Source organism: Lichenostomus cassidix, chromosome 8 (assembly GCF_008360975.1).
Source record: "Lichenostomus cassidix isolate B80296 chromosome 8, HeHo_3.0, whole genome shotgun sequence".
In the NCBI taxonomy this organism is placed as follows: domain Eukaryota; kingdom Metazoa; phylum Chordata; class Aves; order Passeriformes; family Meliphagidae; genus Lichenostomus; species Lichenostomus cassidix.
This window is the reverse complement of record NC_139489.1, coordinates 9,786,108-9,805,399: the sequence shown is the minus strand read 5'-3', so window position 1 is coordinate 9,805,399 and position 19,292 is coordinate 9,786,108. Positions and strand designations below refer to the sequence as shown.

The window sequence follows — 19,292 nt, the reverse complement described above, 5'->3', positions numbered from 1 at the left end:
TGCAGTAGCAGTGCCAGGCTTGCCAGGAAGGCAGAGTGCAAAAACTGGGAAAGCCCTATCTCCCCCTGCAAGCCCATCTTGGGTGAATGTGGAGCCCACTTCCATGCCAGCTGTGGCAAGAGAGCAAGGAAATGTGCTGGAAATTATTAGCAATGTCCACACACACTGGTGTGGGAGGATTTGGGTGGATGAGGCAGAGCTGAGAGCAAATATGCAGGACAGGCAAAACCAGGATCAGCTCTGTCCTTGTGGAAAGGCCAAGATGCTAAAAGCCATCCGTGGTAGCATGGAAGGGGGCAGAAAAAGGATTAAATAATTTCTGGGGACGACAAAGGGTACTCTGGGGGTGTCAACAGTTCCCATTGTAGCACACTGGCATTGGCTGGGCCCTGATGCAGAGCTGATGTGACAGTCCTTGCGGGAAGGGTTTGCCAGCACGATGGGAATGGTGGCAATTTCAGCACAGCCTGGCTGGCGTTGAGGGATTCTGTGAAAGAGTGATAGGAAAGATGTGTGCTTATGTCTTTACAGACAATTCCATGGGTGAGGGTATGGTGTTAATATCTTTGAGATCACTCTTAATGTCTCTACCAACTTCAAGCCACGGGTTTGTTACAGAACCTAAACAGTTTGGCTCCTGAAACAGAAAAATAGGTCTGCACAAGCTTGAGTTTCTGAACTTTGGGGGAAAATGACAGCTTCAAGGGGGAATATGTGGAGTGGTGGTTCGGGAAGGCTGTACCTTCCTAGTACTTCAGCCAATGGGGAAAGGAAGAGGGCAACATGCAGCCAGTTCAGGATAAAAGGGGGCTGAGTCCTCCAAAACCTCGAGAAAACCCTGCTGCCATGTGCCCCAGTGGACTCTTTCCCTTTATTCGAATAAAGTTGCAAGACCCCTCTGTCTCGTTTATGAACACTGGCTTTTCACATAGCGTGATTTTCTGTACAAGAGCAATCCCATTACAGCACGGTTCAGCTCATCCCAGGGCTGCATAGAAGAGATTCCCCTCAGAGACACTCCCTCTCCCGGGCTATCCGAGGTGGTCGGCAGATCCCAGTGTATCTCTGTGCACCGTGCTGAAACCTGCTGCTTCAGGCAAACCTCTGCCAAGCAGCCTTTGCCTTCTTCACTCTGGCGGGAAGGTGATTTCTTGGAAGTCCCTGCTGGCCCCACACCGCTGTTTCCTCCCCTTTCCTTGTTTCCCCCCATCTCTTTCTTCCCACAGGGAAAAGGAACAGGACAGTCTTATTACTAAAACTTTCACTCCGGGCCGCCTCGTGTGAGCGCTGCGGCTTTGGAGAGCGGAGCGTGAGGTCAAGCAGCGCCCGGTGCGGCACACGGAGCCAGCCGAGCAGCCCGAGTGTGCCGTGCGGTGTGGCTGGCACCGGGCTGGCACCGAGAACGGGATGGGGCAAAGCCGCCAGCGACCGCCTCGGGAAAGGAGACGGGAAAACTCCTAGTGAGCTCTGCAGGAAACTGGGGTCAGCCACGGACCCCCGGGAGAGCAGCGAACCTCGAGGGAGCGGAGTCGCGGCAAGGGGGCCGAGGGTGGGAGCGACGGGCGGACTCGCGGCACCCTCTCCCCGCGGGCCGCGCTCGGAGGCGCCGGTGGGGCGCGGCGGTGCTGCCACCTCCTGGCGCGGGAGCGAGCCGCACCTGCAGCGGGCTGTGCAGCCTGAACGGGGCGGAGGGGGTGCGTGGACCCGGCTGGGTTCGGGCGCTGCCGCGGGGCCGCAACAAAACCGGCACCGGCAGCCTCGGGCCGAGCGCCCGCGAGCTGCCGATAGCGGGACTCGAACCCGGCACTCGTTGCCCTCACCCCCGCGTGGTGCGTCCCCCAAAGCGCTCCGGGCACTTCCGGGCGCCTCTTGGCGGGAGCGGAAGCGGCGCTGCCCGGGCCGCCGAATGCGCCGCACGTCCCGGTGGCCGCGGAGCCGGCGCCGGTGGGTGCGCGGGTCCCGCTCGGAGCGGGGCGGCCGCGGCCGCGCGGGGAGCGCCGCGTCCCGCACGCCCTCCCGCGGGCCTCTCGGGACCCCCCCGCGGGGCTGCGGGCTGCGGGCGCGGCGTGCGGAACCCCCGGGACCCGCCGGGTGCAAGGCCCCGTTGTTGGGCCTGGCGGGGGGATGGGAGGCGGCCGAGGGGGGTGTGTGTCTATGTAGATATAAGTGTGTGAGTGAGCGTGTGCGTGTGTACGCGTGTGTGTGCGCGGATATGCGTGTGTGTATGTGTATACACACGCACCTACGCGTGTTTGCATGAGTCCGGGATACCCCCGCGGGAGTTAACCCCCGACCCCCGGTTTCCCGCCCTCCCAGAGCTGGAGGGGACGGCCAGGACGGCGCAGAGAAGGCCAGAGGGCAGGCGGAGACATGGCGACGGGGGCAGATGTACGGGACATCCTGGAGCTGGGAGGCGTGGAGTCAGAGAACACGGGCACCATCAACAAAAAGGACATCATCAACTCGGATAAGGTGAACTGCAGTGCCCTGAGGGGCTGCTGCGTGATTTCTAGGCACTCACTGGCCTTGCATGTGGTGTTTGGGCTTAATATTGGAAGGAAAGATGGAATAAAGCATGTACCTCCATAGTTACCTGTGCTGTGGCATCTGGTGTGGGGTTTAAGCTGGAACTGTGTAAGTGGCATCCTGCTGAGCTGGGCTAGGCCCCAGGACATTTTCAGCTGTCCCTAAAGTTCTCGTTTTGTGAAGTGTGTTGCTATCTAGTCCCCAAGCAGGTGGAAATAATATACTACAGTCCTGTTTTAAAATAAAGAAAATATTGTCCGACTTGGTTGAATGGCAGAAGTCTTCCAACCATGGTAGAATTCCCTGTGTGGGGAAGGTGTGTGGCAGGGGACAGCTGGGATGCACTGCCTGTGGGAATGTGGCAAGTTAGTAAGCTCTGTTAAGGACGTGTGACACGATGTGCTCCATTCTGTGTGGTAATGTTTCACAGTGTCATGTTGTCTTCTGCATTTTAAATTTGGGCATGGTCTTGGGTATGCTGTGTTTTGGGAGGTGTTGGGACAGTCAGCTTAGGAGTAGTTATGAGATGTGGAGGTGCTTTGCAATGAGCCCAGAGAGCTCTCTGGTACAGGGATTAGAAGTAAAGCCTGTGTATTTGCAGAAAAAATCAAAACAAAACTAAAGGTACACAACCACCCCATCCGTATAAGTACTTCCTGGTTGTCAATGTTTGCATCCACTGAAACGTTTGTCTCTGAAGAGAAGTGCTGTGTGTTCACTGCCTTGCTAAGACTAGAACACACAGTATAATTGGTGTAATGGAAAACCTGTGACTTTCAGTCATTTAAAGGCTGAAATGTTAAAATTCCCAGTTATCAGCTGTGTTGGTGAAGTGTCTGGTGAGCAGCTTGTTGTCTGGATTCAGCCTGCAGTGTTGCCACTGAGTGTCTGGAGTCGTGAGTTCTTTGATTTAAATGTGTTTGTATGTTAGGTAGAGAGTGCCAAAGGAGTACTGGTGGCTGGCTCTCTCTTTGGAGCAGAGACTAAGATGGTTTTCTGCTCAAGTTTACTGTAATGGGAAGAGAGAGGAAGGGAAGGTGCAATGAAAAGTTTTGGGAGGGGTGCAAGAGGCCAGTTGAACAAAACATTCAGAATTTCTGCAAAGTACAGAAACTAAGCCAAACCAAAGGTGTAAGCTGTTATCACACGGAGAGTGCAAAGTTGCTAATAACAGTGCAGCACCCGCTCAGGAAATAGATCTGTTCTCAATTAGAAAAGAAACAGATTGATGTCTTGAAATCACAAGAGAACCATGAAGTACTTTCCAGTCCATTAGTGACTGAGAATGTTAAAATAAAAATTACTAGGCATAAAAACATTTAAATCAGCATGACCAAGTAATTTTTTCTTAACTCCTAAAAGAGCTGGCTGAGCTGATCTCTGGCCTGCTGATATTAACTTTTAATAAATCTGGGAACTTTGGGGGAGTTCCAGAAGCCTGTGTTCACACAGGGTGTGTGATGACCTGTGGGTAACTGCCTTGTTTGGCCTTATGTTGCTCTTGGGCAAAGTGATGGACACAGTAGGAGAAAGGTGTTTGATTAGGGATGAAAAGGTGCTGATTTAATGCATGTCTGTCATGAAGTTTTATGGAAAGCAGTTGTAGTCCAAGATGACAGGTTATTATTTTTTCAGTGGGATCTTGAATTTGCTGGATAAAGGTGACTATATGGATTTAACACAATTTATGATGCAGTGTTAATTTTACTACTGAAAAATATTCTGATTTAAAAGTTGGTAGTGATATGGGAAACAAGTATGTAATAGTAGTCACAGAACTAGTAGTTATAAAGATGGTACAGTTAGACCAAATGCTCAGTAAACCTGACCCTCTTAAATGAAGTATAACTTCTTAGTGTGGCTGTTACTACACCTACCTGAATCCAAAGCTGATCACCTGATGCAGCTGATTACTGATAAACTTGTCTGTGTGGTATAAGTTGGACTGTGTCTTAGAAACCATCAATTCAGACAAAGGTTTAGGGGCCAGATTGAGTTGTGCACGCAGAATTCCTCTTATGAATAAACTGTGTCCAGAAAATAGTTTGTTGTGTAAAAGGGAGAATGGAGGTAGGACCAGAGAACTTTGGTAGGTGATACTGGTAGTTTTGCCAAGGGACATGATCTCAGCTGGTAAAAACTGAAGCTGCAACAAAGTGACAAAAACTATAAAATGTTAAGACATTTCTTATGTTCTGTATAAGGTGGGGAATTGCTTAATTAAATGCATTAATACCTCTGAGGGAGGACAGTGCTTGCTTAGTAAGAAAAGCCTTAGTGCACCAGCCCCTGCAATCTACAGCCAGATGTTCAGCTTGGAATTTAAGTGTGTTATCAGCAGCAGCAAATGTCTGGGTACTGGTGAGCCCTATCACTGAAAGTGGGTACATTTTGTCTGTCAGTGTCTTCCACCAGGAACAGGCGCTTTCCTGGAGAAATTCAAGGTGTCTAAAGCCAGATAAAAGTAAAAACCATCACAGGGCACCAGGCTGTACAGTTTTAGTGTTCCCTCAGGAGTTTGTACATCTGAGTCTAAAATGCAATTGTTTTGTTTCAGAAAAAATCGAAGAAATCTTCAGAGACATTGACATTTAAGAGGCCAGAAGGAATGCACCGAGAAGTTTATGCACTTCTCTATTCTGACAAAAAGTAAGAGCACATGGTCATCTGTTCAGGTTGTGGGGTGGCCTGGGCTTTTAGTGGCAGGGCAGCATCCTCTTGAAACCATGGGCAGTGTCGGTTTCCTCTCTTCTAAATTTGAGGGGTTTGTGTGATGTGGAAAATGATTTAGATACAGACACAATAGTCTAATGCAGACGAACCAGCGTTCTTACCCTCTGTATCTAATTCCCTCTTAATCTCAACTGGGAATAGCACCTGTTTTTATATCAGCAAAAAGAGTTCTGACTCTGAAATCTCTTTGGGTTTGTCTTGGGCTGCTCCTTGCTTCTCATCACCAGCACTTTTCTCCACCACAGGGATGCACCTCCGCTGCTGCCAAGTGATACAACTCAGGGTTATCGAACAGTCAAAGCAAAACTGGGCTCCAAGAAAGTCCGGCCTTGGAAGTGGATGCCTTTCACCAACCCAGCGAGGAAAGATGGGGCAATGTTCTACCACTGGAGGAGAGCAGCAGAGGAAGGGAAGGATTACCCTTTTGCCAGGTTCAATAAAGTAAGTGGGAGCACTTTCAAACAAAAGCATATAAATAGCAGCTGGAAAATACCCTTCAGTCAGTTTCTTGACTGTCCAGACAGGAAGTTGATTCTTTCAACAAGTGAAGGCTGAGTTAGATTTGGTAATTGCATTTTAAATTGCAGCATGACCTGCAGCCATGTGACCATGGACTGATGTCTCCAAATCATTCAGGCGAAGTGGGCTTTGTATGTGGTCAGAGCTTGCTAGAGACCTCTGTGTTTCAGGTGAGCAGTTACTCATTTGGTGAGGAGGACTCGTGAATACCTACCTCTGTTCCTCACCAACATCCTCCCCCTGATTACAGGCTCAGGGTAGTAAAAGGTATTCTATTCTGAGTGAGACATAAAAGTCATGTCTTGTTATTTTGCTCAGTATGAAAAAAATCGCTTGAGCTTCATGGCCAGAAAGGTGGCTTGCAACCTCTTGGCCAGATTCCAGCACAGATGCTGAATTACTTTGCGTTCCCTCTGAAATTGCTCTTGTGGTATCAGTGTGGTGCAGTCCCCTGTTCTTTGCGTCTTATATTAAATTGTCACAATGTGTTGTTGTAATCTCCTGCTGTCTTTTGTCCCAGATGTATCTGCTTTGAGTGGCTGGGCCTTTCATGTGTATGCACAAAGAAAACTACATCAAGATTTATACTTCAAAGTCAGGACCTCCAAAGTTAGGAAGGAGCAGAGTTAGGGTGCTTCTATAATGTAATTTTACTCGCTTCATGATGCAAATCTGAAAGAGTAAAAAAAGCGTGTGCTAACATGATTCCACAAAAGCTCTGCTTGTGTGTAACCGTATACAATATTTTAAGTTTGTAACCCACAGAGCATCAGCTCTAACAAAGCTTGGCTTCCTGCAGAGTTAAGTGGTTGGTTGACCTTATATGTTAGAAGGCTCAAGCTCTGACTGATGCTTTTCCTCTAGCTGGGACATTGGTAAGAGCCTCCTGTGGTATCTCTTCTCTGATGTCTGGGGTGGAAGTCTGAAGTATGACTCACTTAGTCGAGGCACCTACCTAGCTGTCTGAGCGAAACTTTGTGAGGCTAATTGTCTCTAAGACTCTACTGCTGGAACTGGTTTTGGCTGAGTTCAACTGAGTTTATCAGAGGGGGCCACACATCGCATATGGGTGTTTTAATTATACGATTCTTGTTTCCTTAGCTTTATCAGGTACTGTGAATTGACAGACAGAAGAGCCTTCAGCAAGGCTGTAACCTTTAGATTAGTGGTGCAGACCTCTGCCATCTGCAAATGCACAATTACATAATATCAGGAGCAAGTTGTTATCCTTGTGGTGCTGTAGTTGAGAAGGTTGAAGGCACTGATGAAGAGTTTTGCAGATATTTGATGTGTCAGAAGAATTTTACTTACTTTTCCAGACTCATTTGTGACTTTCTTCTCACATACTTGATGCCTCCGCCTGCATCTTTCTCTCCCCTTGGCATGACCCTGTTTTCCTGTGTAGTCTGTCCTGTTGGTCGCTCAAACTCTTTATCTAAGCTCCTGGGTCACTGCTCAGTTGCTTTCCCTTTTCTCTGTGCTTCCAGTCTCCAATCCAAATCATTCCTCTTTGTTGTGAGATCCAAAATGTAAACTTGGATTTCACCATGTACACCAAGCCTTGTTTTGGGGTGTGAAATAGGAGTATAAAAGCAGCTTTGCTGGTGTTAGAGCAAAGCTGTCTCTCAGCCAATACTGTTTTTTTTGCTACCATCAGTAAAGGCTTAGAGAAAGGATATGAGAATGGGCAAATACATATTTTCCTACCTTCTGGTGGTCTTTGGTTTAAGGATTTCATAACTTGAAATTTGTGTTTAATAATTTTTGCCAGGCACATTCAGGGCAGAAAGCTGCTTTGTGAATAACCCATGCTAATGAGTTCTTCAGGTTAATTTTGTGTGGTGTGCGAAGGTGCTTCTTCTGCTCATTTCAAATTGCTGTCTTGATGTTTAGTCCCTCTGAGATCTTGTGTTACATGATGTAGTAAATTGTCCTTGCTGTGTACTATGTTTCCTGTAATTTGACGTGCCCTCCTGTGCACTCCCTTGTTTTCAAATACACTTTCTTTTGAAATGTGTGGACTAGGAGTGAGTGTTCCACTTATGAGAGCATGGTGGGTTTGTATGTGGGCTGTTTCTCTATTTTCCTCATCATTTTACTGTTCAGTTAGTATTTTTACCTCTATTAGGCATTGTGCTGATGTTTTTACAGAACTGTCTTGTGGCTTCAGGATCCTGAGCAGTTTCAGCTAATTTAGTACTCATAATTGTGTGAGTTTATAGTGTGAAATGTTGGACTGAGAGAGGTTTTCTGGGCCATTGAATCCTCCTCTTGGCTCTTTCAGGTCCTGCCACCATCCAGTCCCCTTCATAAACTGATCAAGTTCCTTTTGAAAAGCACTTGGCTTTTCCTGCCCCCGTGCATCTTTGGGAAGCTCTTCCAGACTGTCTTTGCTCCATTTCATTTCCAGGTTAAATTTTCCATGTTAAATTGGCATTTCTTTGCAAGGCAATTTCTTTGTTCTTATTTCAGTTCTTTTCTTCCCATGGGTGTTTCTTTCATTTCATCTAGCATACTTGAATCCTGCAGTCAGATTCTGTTTCAGACTTCCTTTGCTAGGCTGCATTCTCTTCCAGTCTGCTGTGGGAAGACAAGCTCTCCACCCCATTACTCATGCTCTTCTCTCTATTTTTTTCCATTTCAGTGCATCTTTTCTGACCAGGGATCAGTAGAGTTGTAGTTGGTATTCCTGCCAGTATTCTTGTTGTGCAATTGAAACACTGCCAGTTTCTGCTAGAAATCCCTCTCTGGGGGTCACATTTGCCTTTTCATGGTTATGTTGGATTTGAATGTATAGTCAGGCCATGGTTGGCTCAAGCTTTCCATCTGTTCCCATCTTCTCATTTCTCAGTGACTCTCACCTGAGCAGCCATGAGTGGGGGCCGAGGAAGTGTTTTGGAAGTGTCTTTGCTCTTGTTCCATTCTCTTGTCTGATGAGGCATCTGCCACCTTCCCTTCCATCCATTGCAGAGGGCCCTGCTGGTTCTTCTCATGTGTGTGTGCTCCTCTAGAAATTATTTTGCTTCATGATGTGCGTGGGATGTCCTTACAGTGTCTGGTAAGATGACTTTACTCTGGGTGGAACTGGTACTTGAAGGTTGAGGTCCAGTGCATCCACAAGAGAACTGTTTCACCTTTAAGTTTCTGTGTCTTAGTGTTGGAAGAAGGCTATTATTTGGAGGTTTAGAAATGCTCCTCTGAGCTGTATGGAGTTCATGAGGATAACTTTCCTGGTGACAGGACACAAAACCACAGAGGTATTGAAGCACATCTGCTGCTTGCATGCATACTATGTTTTCTTGCAGAGGCAGAACCTCCTCAGGCTGAGCAAAGTTTCACTGCAGGAGGAAGGGAGTAGGGGGGGAATAAAGGAAGAAAGCACAGGCTTATTTACACTTTTGCTTTACCACATGCTAGGATTTCCCCTAATATAGTAAGTATTTTTTCTGTTCCTTTAGTACTCATGTGACACTTGTGTTCTGGATAGAGCCCTTGCAGAGCAGTTCCAGGCTGGGGACGGTAGTGTGGGCTTGGCCTTTTGGACACCTGAGACACTGTGAGAGTTGGACTGTTGTTTGGCTCTGTGGTTCTGCTGGAGAAAAGGTCTGTGGGGAAGGGAGGGACGAAGTTATTTGCCAAGTTTATGGACTTTAGTTGTACAGTATGCAGCCTTTCAGATCTTCATGGTACTGTCTGCACCTAACATGAAAGAAGTAGTCTGAGTATCAAAGCAGAAGGTGTGCTAAAGGCTGGAGACTACTGCTCCTTGCCTTTCCTGTTCTTCCTGTACAAGTGAGCATGTCCCAACCCAAGTAAAGAGTCAACTGTCAGAGCAGTTTGTGCCAAAGTATTGGTTTTGCTGTATGGGAGGAATGCGGGGAGGCTGGCTGAACTTTGGTTTCACTGTCATGTTAGCCTGATAATTTTGAAACCCATAGTCAGGATGTGGGTTGCTGACCTCTGCCTGTGTCAGCCACCTGGAATAGGTTTCAGCCTCTCAGGCAGTAGTTCCTGGTAGGCTTCCCTGAATGTTATATTATGGCCCTGGGATCACACATTGCTCCATATCAAGGCCTCTGCCTGCTCATCATGTTTCCTACCAGTACTCGCTGCTTAGGGTCTTGGTAACTCCCTCCTGTCAGTGTTGTGCTCCTGCTCTTGGCTCTGGTATCTTGGCAGCAAGGAGGGCAGTGCTGCAGGAGAGCCACCATGGTTTTCTCTTCTCTCCATAGACAGTGCAGGTTCCTGTCTACTCTGAGCAGGAGTACCAGATGTATCTCCACGACGATGCGTGGACCAAAGCTGAGACAGACCATCTCTTTGACCTGGCTCGGCGCTTTGATCTGCGCTTCGTGGTCATTCATGACCGCTACGATCACCAGCAGTTCAAGGTGAGTCCTGGGGGCCAAGTTGCTGCTAGCAACCTGCTGCCATGGCATGTGCAGGGCTTTCTGCACTCGAAAGACCAAATTACCCTTTATATCAACTTAATTAGAGGAAAATAATGAATTATTGGCAGCAAGGAATATTGAATTTCCAGCACAAGGCATTGCTGCTTGCTTTGTTTGTAATTAAATCCACTGTGACTTGTTCTCGTTCCCTGCTATGTTTTATTAGAAAGTTAGAAGGCACCTACCAGGGGAACAGCTCATTGTTCTGTGAAGATAAAGCAGCTGGGGAGTTTGTTTTCTTGAGCAGGCTAGGTATTTGGATTCCAGTTTAGGCCCCTGGAGAAGGATCTACCAATGAACCCTGCGGGTTGGGACTTCTCCCTGGTGCTGCTCCTGACTCGGTGGTTGGACCTGGTGCAGGTTTTTATCATCTCTGCTGTGAAATAGGGGTCATCAGTGGTCTGGAAATGCAACCCTGGTGTGATGATTGTAAATCTCCTGTACTAGTTCTGTGCCTCCTGGTGACTTTATAGAACAGCTCCAAATGCTGGAACTTTTTGTTCTCCTCTGGAATGCTCACATGAAGAGCCTGTAGCAAAGTGAAATAATGAGACTATGCCCAGCAAAGCAGCCCAAACATCTTTGGTGCTTTTGTTAATGGAACACAGCTCAGATTCCATGAAATGATGGGCAGTGAATTGTTGCAGCTGATACCTTCTTGGTTGTGACTTGAACGACCATTGTATGGAGCAACTTGGAGACCTGTGCATTTGTTGCAGTTTCTTGCTTGCAGGTTTTCTCCTCTCTGCTCTCCTTCTGTCATTTTATCTGGGGATGCTTCACTGCTGTATTGTCTCTAAACCCTCAGCATTGTTGGATCTTTTGGTGGGTGTTTTTAAAGCAGTAGCTATGAACCCGTGACAGTTAAATCATGCAGCTCATTGAGAAACTCCTCCTTCTCTGTCAGTCCCATGGCACCTGCAAAGGTCCCTGCTGGCGTTCCTCCCAGGCACTGTGTATTGCACTGTATGTGACATCCTTCAGCCAGTAATCCTTAGGTGACTACTGCACAATGTTTTGCTTGGTTCTTCCATAATGTTGTCCTCCTGTGATATCTTCCACAGAAAAGGTCAGTGGAGGACCTGAAGGAACGGTATTACCACATTTGTGCCAAGCTGGCAAACATACGTGCAGCTCCGGGCACAGACCTGAAAATCCCAGTCTTTGATGCTGGCCATGAGAGACGAAGGAAGGAACAACTGGAAAGGCTTTATAATAGGACACCAGAGCAGGTAACTTGGGGAAGAGAGCATCACTGCTCCAAAAGATTGATAAGTTGAATCAGTAGGTGTATGACTCAGGCCAGAGGGTGGGAAGGGTAAAGAAGGGCTGGACAAGAAAAGACCAACTCTTGAGTACAGCTTTTGTTGTTGGGTTAATGTCACTTTAAGGGTTTAAAAGGACAATAACTGAGAAATCTGACTATACAGGAGAAAGGACGGCATGAGCAGTTGTGGTCTCTGGTAGCTGCCGGGACCTTCTCAGTGACACTGACTGCATTACTCCTCTGATAGAAGTGAATTCTCAGATCAATGTCCATATGAGTACTGGAGTCTTGTGGAGAGAGAATTATTTCTTTGAGAGTAAAAATCTTTCCTGAAAACATCAAAGACTAAATCTGCATGTTCCATTCTCCTCTGTGTTGAAGCTATGTAATAGTCCTAGAATTTAGAGATTAAGAAAATGTTCTCCATAGGCTGGGGGAGAGCATCCTTTTCAGTTAGTTCCCTCTGAGGACAAGTTCATATGTGAATGACTCTGCCTGTTCTCCCCGTTGGCAGGTGTCAGTACTAGGTGTAGCTGCTCTGGGTTCTGTATTCTATGTCTGGGGAGGGGAGCCAGCTTTTCACAACACAGCACTTGCACCTACAGCATATTTGGGCTTTTTTACCCTTCTGTCTGTGCTTTTGGTCTGTGGAAGATGGGATTAGTAATTTATGGATTGTTGAGGGGTGCATCATGAATGTTGTGATACAGTACCTGCCAGATTGTAGAGTGGAATTGCCATGGGTGCAGGATAAGATTATGGAGTGTAACATGCTCTACAAATCCAAGATGTTAGGCAGGAGCATGAAATCATTCCCAGGCTGGCCCAAGGCAGAGCCATTATCGGTAGATGGCCCCCTTGCCTTGCCAGGCCTCCTCTGTTCTCTGACTGCCCTGACATGCTCTGGTCTGCAGGTGGCAGAAGAAGAATACCTCATCCAGGAGCTCCGCAAAATTGAAACCAGGAAGAAAGAGAGAGAAAAGAGAACCCAAGACCTGCAGAAGCTCATCACAGCTGCTGACACCACCACTGAGCAGAGGCGTGCTGAGCGCAAGGCTCCCAAGAAGAAGCTGCCACAGAAGAAGGAGACAGAGAAGCCTGTAAACATTGCTCTTTTTTTTATTCTTTCCTTACCCCTGTTTATACTCTGGCTGGGTAATGTGTTGTCTGCAGCAACAGGGGATCAGGCCCATTTTGGGTGGAGAGAGTAACTGCTGGCTGCCTTCTGGCAGATGTTTTTTGGTTCCATCTTTGGAAGGCAGATTGGTGTAAGACAGCCATTGTCAGAGTCTGCTGGTGTGCTCTCTGTCTCTCTCCCATCTGAAAAATGCTGGTTTAAGTCCTCTTTCTTTTTTCCTTCCTGAGAAATGGGATGAAATTATGCCAGCCATTCATGCATCATGGCAAGGAGAAGCATGTGTCTCCCTGCTTCTTCCAAGTGTATTCTGTTTCTGCTGTGTAGGGTTGGCCCACAAACCCATTGTCTTCCACCTATCTTTTTCTAGTCCAAGTTTTTCTTTCCTCCCCAACTCCTGGGTCTCAGCAGCATCTCCCCAAGCTCAATACATGCCCCTCTCCTGATCCTTTAGCTGTGATTAGAGCAGCCCTGCTGTGAGACTCTTGTGTTCTCGGAGCTGTTGCTATTTCTCCATGAGCTGAGCTGAAGTCTAAGGGGCCCAGAACACAGGTTTCAGTTCACATTTGATGCTGCCTCAGTTTCCCTTTCTGGAAAGAGGACAGCATGGACTGATCTAAATTCAGCACCTTCAGTAGGAAAGGGCTGTTAAAAAAATCTCAGATGTTTCCAGTGAGTCCCTGGGAATTCCTGTCCCTCCACCTTGTGAACAGAGAGCACTTGTGTCATTTTTCTCCAGAAGGTTCTGTACAGAGAGGGGGCAGAAGCAGTGAATTCTAGACAGTTATTGCTTGAAGTGTGCCTAATGGCCAGCACTTCCTCAAAACACTCTTTTGGTGTGTTGTGTCCCATGTGTGTCCGTGCTGTGTGATGACTGTAATATCACTGGGCACCTTGTGCATTGAATTCCCTTAAGGGTTGTTCTGGGAAAGCTCAGCCATGGCTGGCATATCTCCCTGTAAAAAAAGCAGTTTGTCATTGGTGGTAATGAAAAAAAGAGGGCTAGAGAATGGGGCTGGAAAGACACTGAGTATGCCAAGGTGAGGGAGTCCACCCCTAAATGTTAGCTGGAGCCTGTCTGCAGGCATCTAGTGCATAGGCACACCAGGGTGGGCAGAGAAGCAGTTTCTGTTGTTGCACTAGCATCATTTCAACCATGACAGAGTCCATTAGGAGTCAATTACCAACTATAGCTGGGAAATGTTAAGAAAAAAATTGCATTTTAACTAAGAATTTGAATAGAGAGCTGCATCAGCATCATTTCAACAAAGGAAAATCATTTAGCAAAGAGTCAATTGAGGTTGAAGCGTTTACAGCATGTACAGGCTGTACAGGCACATGAGGCAAAAGAACCCATTTAATTGCTTATTGCCGAATGCAAGACAGAGTTGGCTCGGCTGAGGCAACGGTGCTGATTTCCCCACACTGCTTGTGTCAGGGTGTTCAGCAACAGGCTGAGGGGCAGAGTTTGGGGAGTTTGGAAACCAGCCTTCATTCAAAGGAAGCAGAGACGATTGATTTTTGATTGCAGCCTTGTTTGTCTCTAATAATGCAAGCAGGGAGGCTATATCCTACCAAAGATCAAAGTGATCTCTACAAGTTCATGAGTCCTTTTGATAGTTAAATACTTCTTCTTTCACGGTCATATTTAGGAATCTCTGCCTAGGGCCTCTGTTTGTTGGACAGACAACAGATAACTGGAATAATCTTAATGCCTGGCCATGCAGAGTGGCTTGCAGGGTTCTACCTCAAGAGCAAGACCTAGAGACAGCTTATAGGGATATGAGAATCATTGGCAGGGAACTTGAGAAATTGAGTCACTGTCCTTCAGCATCTCTTATGATCTTGGGGCAGCCCTGGTTGTCTCAATTCTGTCTGGAACAAAGAGCAAGTAGCAGAGCCACTCTCTGCAGAGAAGTGTAGGAGCAGCAAGGCAAATGCTGTCGCCAAAGAAATGGGGAGATTTGAGGTGACTTAGTTTTGGAAAAATGTGATTGTGCATGTGTTTTGCAGAGGTTGTGGCTATTCTTAGCTTGAATCATAAGTATATCTGACCCATTCAGGGGATCCCAAACAGTTCATTGCACAGATAGCCTGGTTTAATAGTTTAAAAGTCTGCTCACCTTTTGCATTGCTCATCAGCACACATTTATAAGGGAATGCATTTATTTTTTTCCATTTTGTTGAAATGCAACTAAATGCTCTACTGTTAGCAGCAGAAGCATTGGAAGTTTGCTGCATTTTAATGCTCTGCTTAAAATATGAAGTAAGAAAGAAAACTGTCTAATGAGTGGACAAATGGCAAAATGCGTATGAACAGCAGGCCTCCCTGGGAGGGGGCAGTCCATGCATTCTCATTAGTGAGCTCATGTCTGTACAGATCAGAGGTTTTTCAGCTCATTTCTTAGAGAGTTTGCAGTCAAAAGCCAAGATATAGGGAAGTCCTGGGCTGTTTTGATTAGTGAAATGGGTCTCAGTTAGATAAAGATGATATTGGGCAAATGCGGATGAATACCGTGTAGGGTCAGGGTTTCTGTGTAGAAGGGTGTGAGTCTCTGTGCAGAGCAGTGCATTTAAACCAACTGACCAAAAATGTTTGAGCTTTCCAATGATACCTTGAACTGGAGTATTCTTCTCAATGAATTGCTCGGGATTTTCCCACTGAATCCCATTGCCTGGGATTTTCCTCTTGCCTCAGCTCTGACGTGTGGCCGTGGCAGGTGGTTCTCTGTTGTAGGAAACAGTGTTTCCCCTTCAGATAGTCTCTATATGAAATCTTGTGTTTCTTCTGTTTCCTCCATCAACACATCCTGTTTCGATCTCTTTCAGGCTGTTCCTGAGACTGCTGGCATCAAGTTTCCTGACTTCAAATCTGCAGGTGTCACGCTGCGGAGCCAGAGGGTAGGCTCTTGTCCTGATCCCGTGGGATCTCTGTTAATGTCTTTGCCTTTGCCTGGTTCTCTCCTCATCTGTTCTCCTTTTATAGCTAAAGAAAGTCAAGTTCTTGCCTCTAAAATAAGAAAGGAATTCCATAAATGTGGAGACTCAGAAACCTGGAATGCTGGCTCTGTGGAAGCCAACTCACTGCCTTGCTGAGGCACCTGAACTTACTGGTGTTTGTCAGTGGTGTTTCTGCTCTGCTGTTGGACACCTGTAACAGACCCAAAAAGAGCTGCATAGTCCAAACAGCTCACAGCCAGAATTAGTGAGCCCCATGGAGCACCTGTGTTAATAGCTGAGAGGTGCTTTGGAGTGGTTTGGGGTGGAAAGGACCTTAAAGATTGTCTAGTTAAGATGATCTTTTAGAGCTGGATGTTCAGGTTATGTCTTGGAAAAAAAAAAGAGACACATAAACGCATAAAAGTTTCAGCTTTTCTGTTTACATTATCTTAGAAAATATTTTTTATAAAAGCCCTGTGTTCATTCTGTTGCAGAGATGTTCCTGAGTAAAGAACTTTCTTGCTGTTCTTGTATTGCTTTCTTATATAAGCAAGACTTGACATCTGCCTCTTAGCTGCAGGTTTTGGGTTATCAAGTAAATTAAACCTGCTTGGCTAATGGAATGTTTTCAGAGGGGTTTGATAACAAAATCCTGTGTGCCCATACAAGTGCTTTTGGTTTTTTTCCTAGACAAAAAAAAAAAAAATTAGTTGCTTGATTACAGCAAAATTGGATAAGTACGTTCCTTGCCTGGCATCCTCACTTGGCAGTAAATTTAAAAGACTGTTTTTATGGAATGTAGTTTTGATATCAGAATAGTTTCAGATCTTGCTGGTTGTTCATAGAAATGTGTCTGGGATAATGCTGCTTTGATGTACCAGTGCATGTGTGTGTTAGAGATGGGATACCTCAGCAGGGTCACTGCTGAGGGGCCCTGTCTGTGTACCAGTGCCACAACCTGCAGGATACCTGTTTGAGTGAAGGGCTGCAGCCTTGAGGAAATCACAGTCCAGAGACAAGCAAGACTGCAGTGCATGTGTTGAGATTTATGGAGACATGGCAGATGTGTTCTCCAGCACTAAGATAAATAGTGTAACTTATGGAGATTGATTTGGATTTTGAAGACTAATAAGTAATGGTTGATCTTTTATACTTTTTTACCCCCTCTGGAAGAGAAGCTGAGCGGTACCCTATCAGTGGTGGAACCATCTGGCAAAGCCAGCAGCCTTTTTGTGCTCCAAACAGGCAATTCAAATCCCAGCCTTCATGAAAATGGGTGCTACATGCTTGTATCTGTTCCCTTTAATGCTCACAAGATGCAGTGCTAAGCTGAGGCATGGCAGTCTGATTCAGCAACTTTTAGCCTGCAGTATCCAAGCTTCTGAAATGACCTAGAGCAACTTTCTGTGCTCTGCTTGAAATTTTTAAGGAGATAAATGCTTTCTTAGAATTACCAGTGGCTTGTGAATTTAAAAAGATGGTACATGACTGATCTAGGTGAAAAAACAACACTTTGCTGTTTGAAAATGTGAAACCTACCTCTAACCTAGAAAAAGAAATTAATTTGTTGCTTCTAGTCAGTCACGTGGCTTCCTTATCCAAGCCTACCCTGTTTTTAAAATGGGAGCTATTAGACTCACTTGGTTCACAGATGCATGATGGGGAGAATTTGTTACATGAGGTCAGTACAGGCCTTTTGAACTGGTAAGAGGTGCTGAAGTGCCAAATGTTATAGAGTTGACAGTCCATGCTAATCCAAATTATTTTACTTGTGCAATTTATATGGCAAACCCTCTGAACTCCAGTGGTGTGGAATTGATCAGGGTGGGGGCTGACTAGGACTAAGTGAGGAATTGGAATGAAGTGCTGGAAATTCATACTCTGGCAACATCCAGCGTAAGATGTTTTGCCCTTAGCATGTTGAAAAATTATTTTCTAAAAGCTTGTGACATCCTGAAGTAAGTTCTTTTGCCTGAGGACCTAAAGAGTTCCTCACCTAAAGGCTTCTATTGTCCTCCTTTATTTTATACTTAGCTACAGTGCTTTACGCCTTTGTGGTTAGGTGAAGTTGGATTTTGCACTGAGATCAGGGCTCAACCTCTGTCATGTGTGAAAAATGTACCATATCATCCCCAGGATAATAGCACTTACTCTTTGATTAGAGATTTTTTTTTTTCTGAGGATTTACAATTAGTCTGAAATCTGAGTTAAAATTAATTTATAGAAATGAGTCCTTGAAGAAAAAGTTAGGAATCCGTATTCAACTTAATTTGTTCTCAGTAGTTCTTATGACAATAGCCATGGCTCTTCAAATTCCCCCTGTCGTTAAAGCTTACACAATCTTATGGACAGGCTGAATTTGAAGACTGTTTTTTTTTTCCCCTGTGAGGATTAATGGTCACTTACAGCCATTATTCTTCATAACCGAAAGTTTCTCCTTCAGCAGACGCTGAAGAGTAATCTTCTGCAGTGAGTTCGACAAGCTGCCTTCTATCAGACTGGCTTCAGTCTCCCATTGTTCTCCATGGGACTGTGGCCACAGGCAAAGAAGGCCACAGCCCCTGTGCCCTTGCTCTGCATGGGATTTCCCTCTGCCTCCTGACAGCACAGACTGCAAGTTTCTCTAAGGCAGTGGGAAGCTGGGCATTATGAAAAGCTTCCTCTTAATTCAAGGCACTGTATTGCCTTGGTGCCACTGAGAACAGGAGGCAGTAGCAGATGTTTTGGAAAGGGGGGAGCCTTCTAAGAGTTTCTTGACAAGAGTTTTAGACCTTTGCCTTTGCTGTTAGTAAAACAGCATTATGAAAATATCAGAAGTGTGTTACTAATTCTAAGCATTACTTCTGGAAAACTTCCTGTTATGCCAGATCTACTCAGCTGGGAGGTCAGACAGCCAGAGTCAGAAGAAAAGAGAGATGGGTAGGGAATTTGGACAGGGAAAGGTGAGAAAGAGACTAAAGGGAAAGCTGGGAGCTATGAGGAAGGAATGCTTTGCTGCGGATCTGCCTGAAGGAAAGGAAAATGGGAGCTGTTGAACTTGAATCTTTTCCAGGATCCAGACAAACCAACACTAACCACATGTCTGTGATCTGGGCATCATGTTGCTTTAGTAGGGCAGAACTGAGTTTGTTTTGATTTCACCACAGTGTTTCTGTACCATGTCATGTTCAGCTTTCTTTTAACTTTTGTTTTTCACTTTATTATGTTCAGAGCACTTGACTTTGGCATACTTAACATCCCTGCAGTGTGTTTTAAGTTGTTCTTCTCTCTCAGCCTTATCTGTGAATTTTAACTTAGTATTTTGGTAATGCTGTTGAATTGTTGCAGCAGTGCTTTTGAGAAGGAAGGTGATGCATGGAAAAGGGTGGATGTTTATACCCCCTCCTGCATTTTGAGGTATGTGTCTGTGTCCTTGCTCTCTTGATTGAGTGATGTCTCACCTGGAAACAAAACAAAACTCTGTGATGAAAAGGAGCTTGTAGAGTTCTCAGTCTGCAGAAACGACTGAGTATGTTCCAGCTTAGTCATTCAAAGCTGGCCTCCTCCCCCCTGGAAAAGCTTCTAGCCAGCAGCCTGACTCCATCTCCTTAACTGGGATCTTGTAGACAATTTCTCAGTTGAACGAATTAAGAAAGAAGTAAAGGAAGGAAAATTACAAGTAAGGCTTTAGTACCCATTGATTCAAATATTCACACTCACCAGCTTTTAAATATTTAGTAGT

At 45.9% G+C, this 19,292-nt stretch overlaps 1 protein-coding gene across 3 annotated transcripts in view; it reads left to right on the top strand.

Annotated features, from left to right (window-relative positions):
- The first annotated feature begins 1,465 nt into the window (after positions 1-1,465).
- The window catches only part of DMAP1 (DNA methyltransferase 1 associated protein 1), a 31,537-nt gene continuing 13,710 nt past the window's right edge, over positions 1,466-19,292 (top strand). The window contains exons 1-9 of one of the 3 annotated variants that reach the window (XM_085067776.1): positions 1,466-1,482; positions 2,317-2,472; positions 5,084-5,175; positions 5,505-5,700; positions 5,847-5,948; positions 10,011-10,169; positions 11,294-11,461; positions 12,411-12,596; positions 15,461-15,532. In XM_085067776.1, coding sequence (XP_084923902.1) covers positions 2,371-2,472; positions 5,084-5,175; positions 5,505-5,700; positions 5,847-5,948; positions 10,011-10,169; positions 11,294-11,461; positions 12,411-12,596; positions 15,461-15,532 — 1,077 coding nt within the window. In that variant the 5' untranslated portion in view covers positions 1,466-1,482; positions 2,317-2,370. Of the gene's footprint in view, positions 1,483-1,820; positions 1,945-2,316; positions 2,473-5,083; positions 5,176-5,504; positions 5,701-5,846; positions 5,949-10,010; positions 10,170-11,293; positions 11,462-12,410; positions 12,597-15,460; positions 15,533-19,292 lie in introns of those variants that run through there. The other 2 variants (XM_085067774.1, XM_085067777.1) reach the window with 2 other exon arrangements.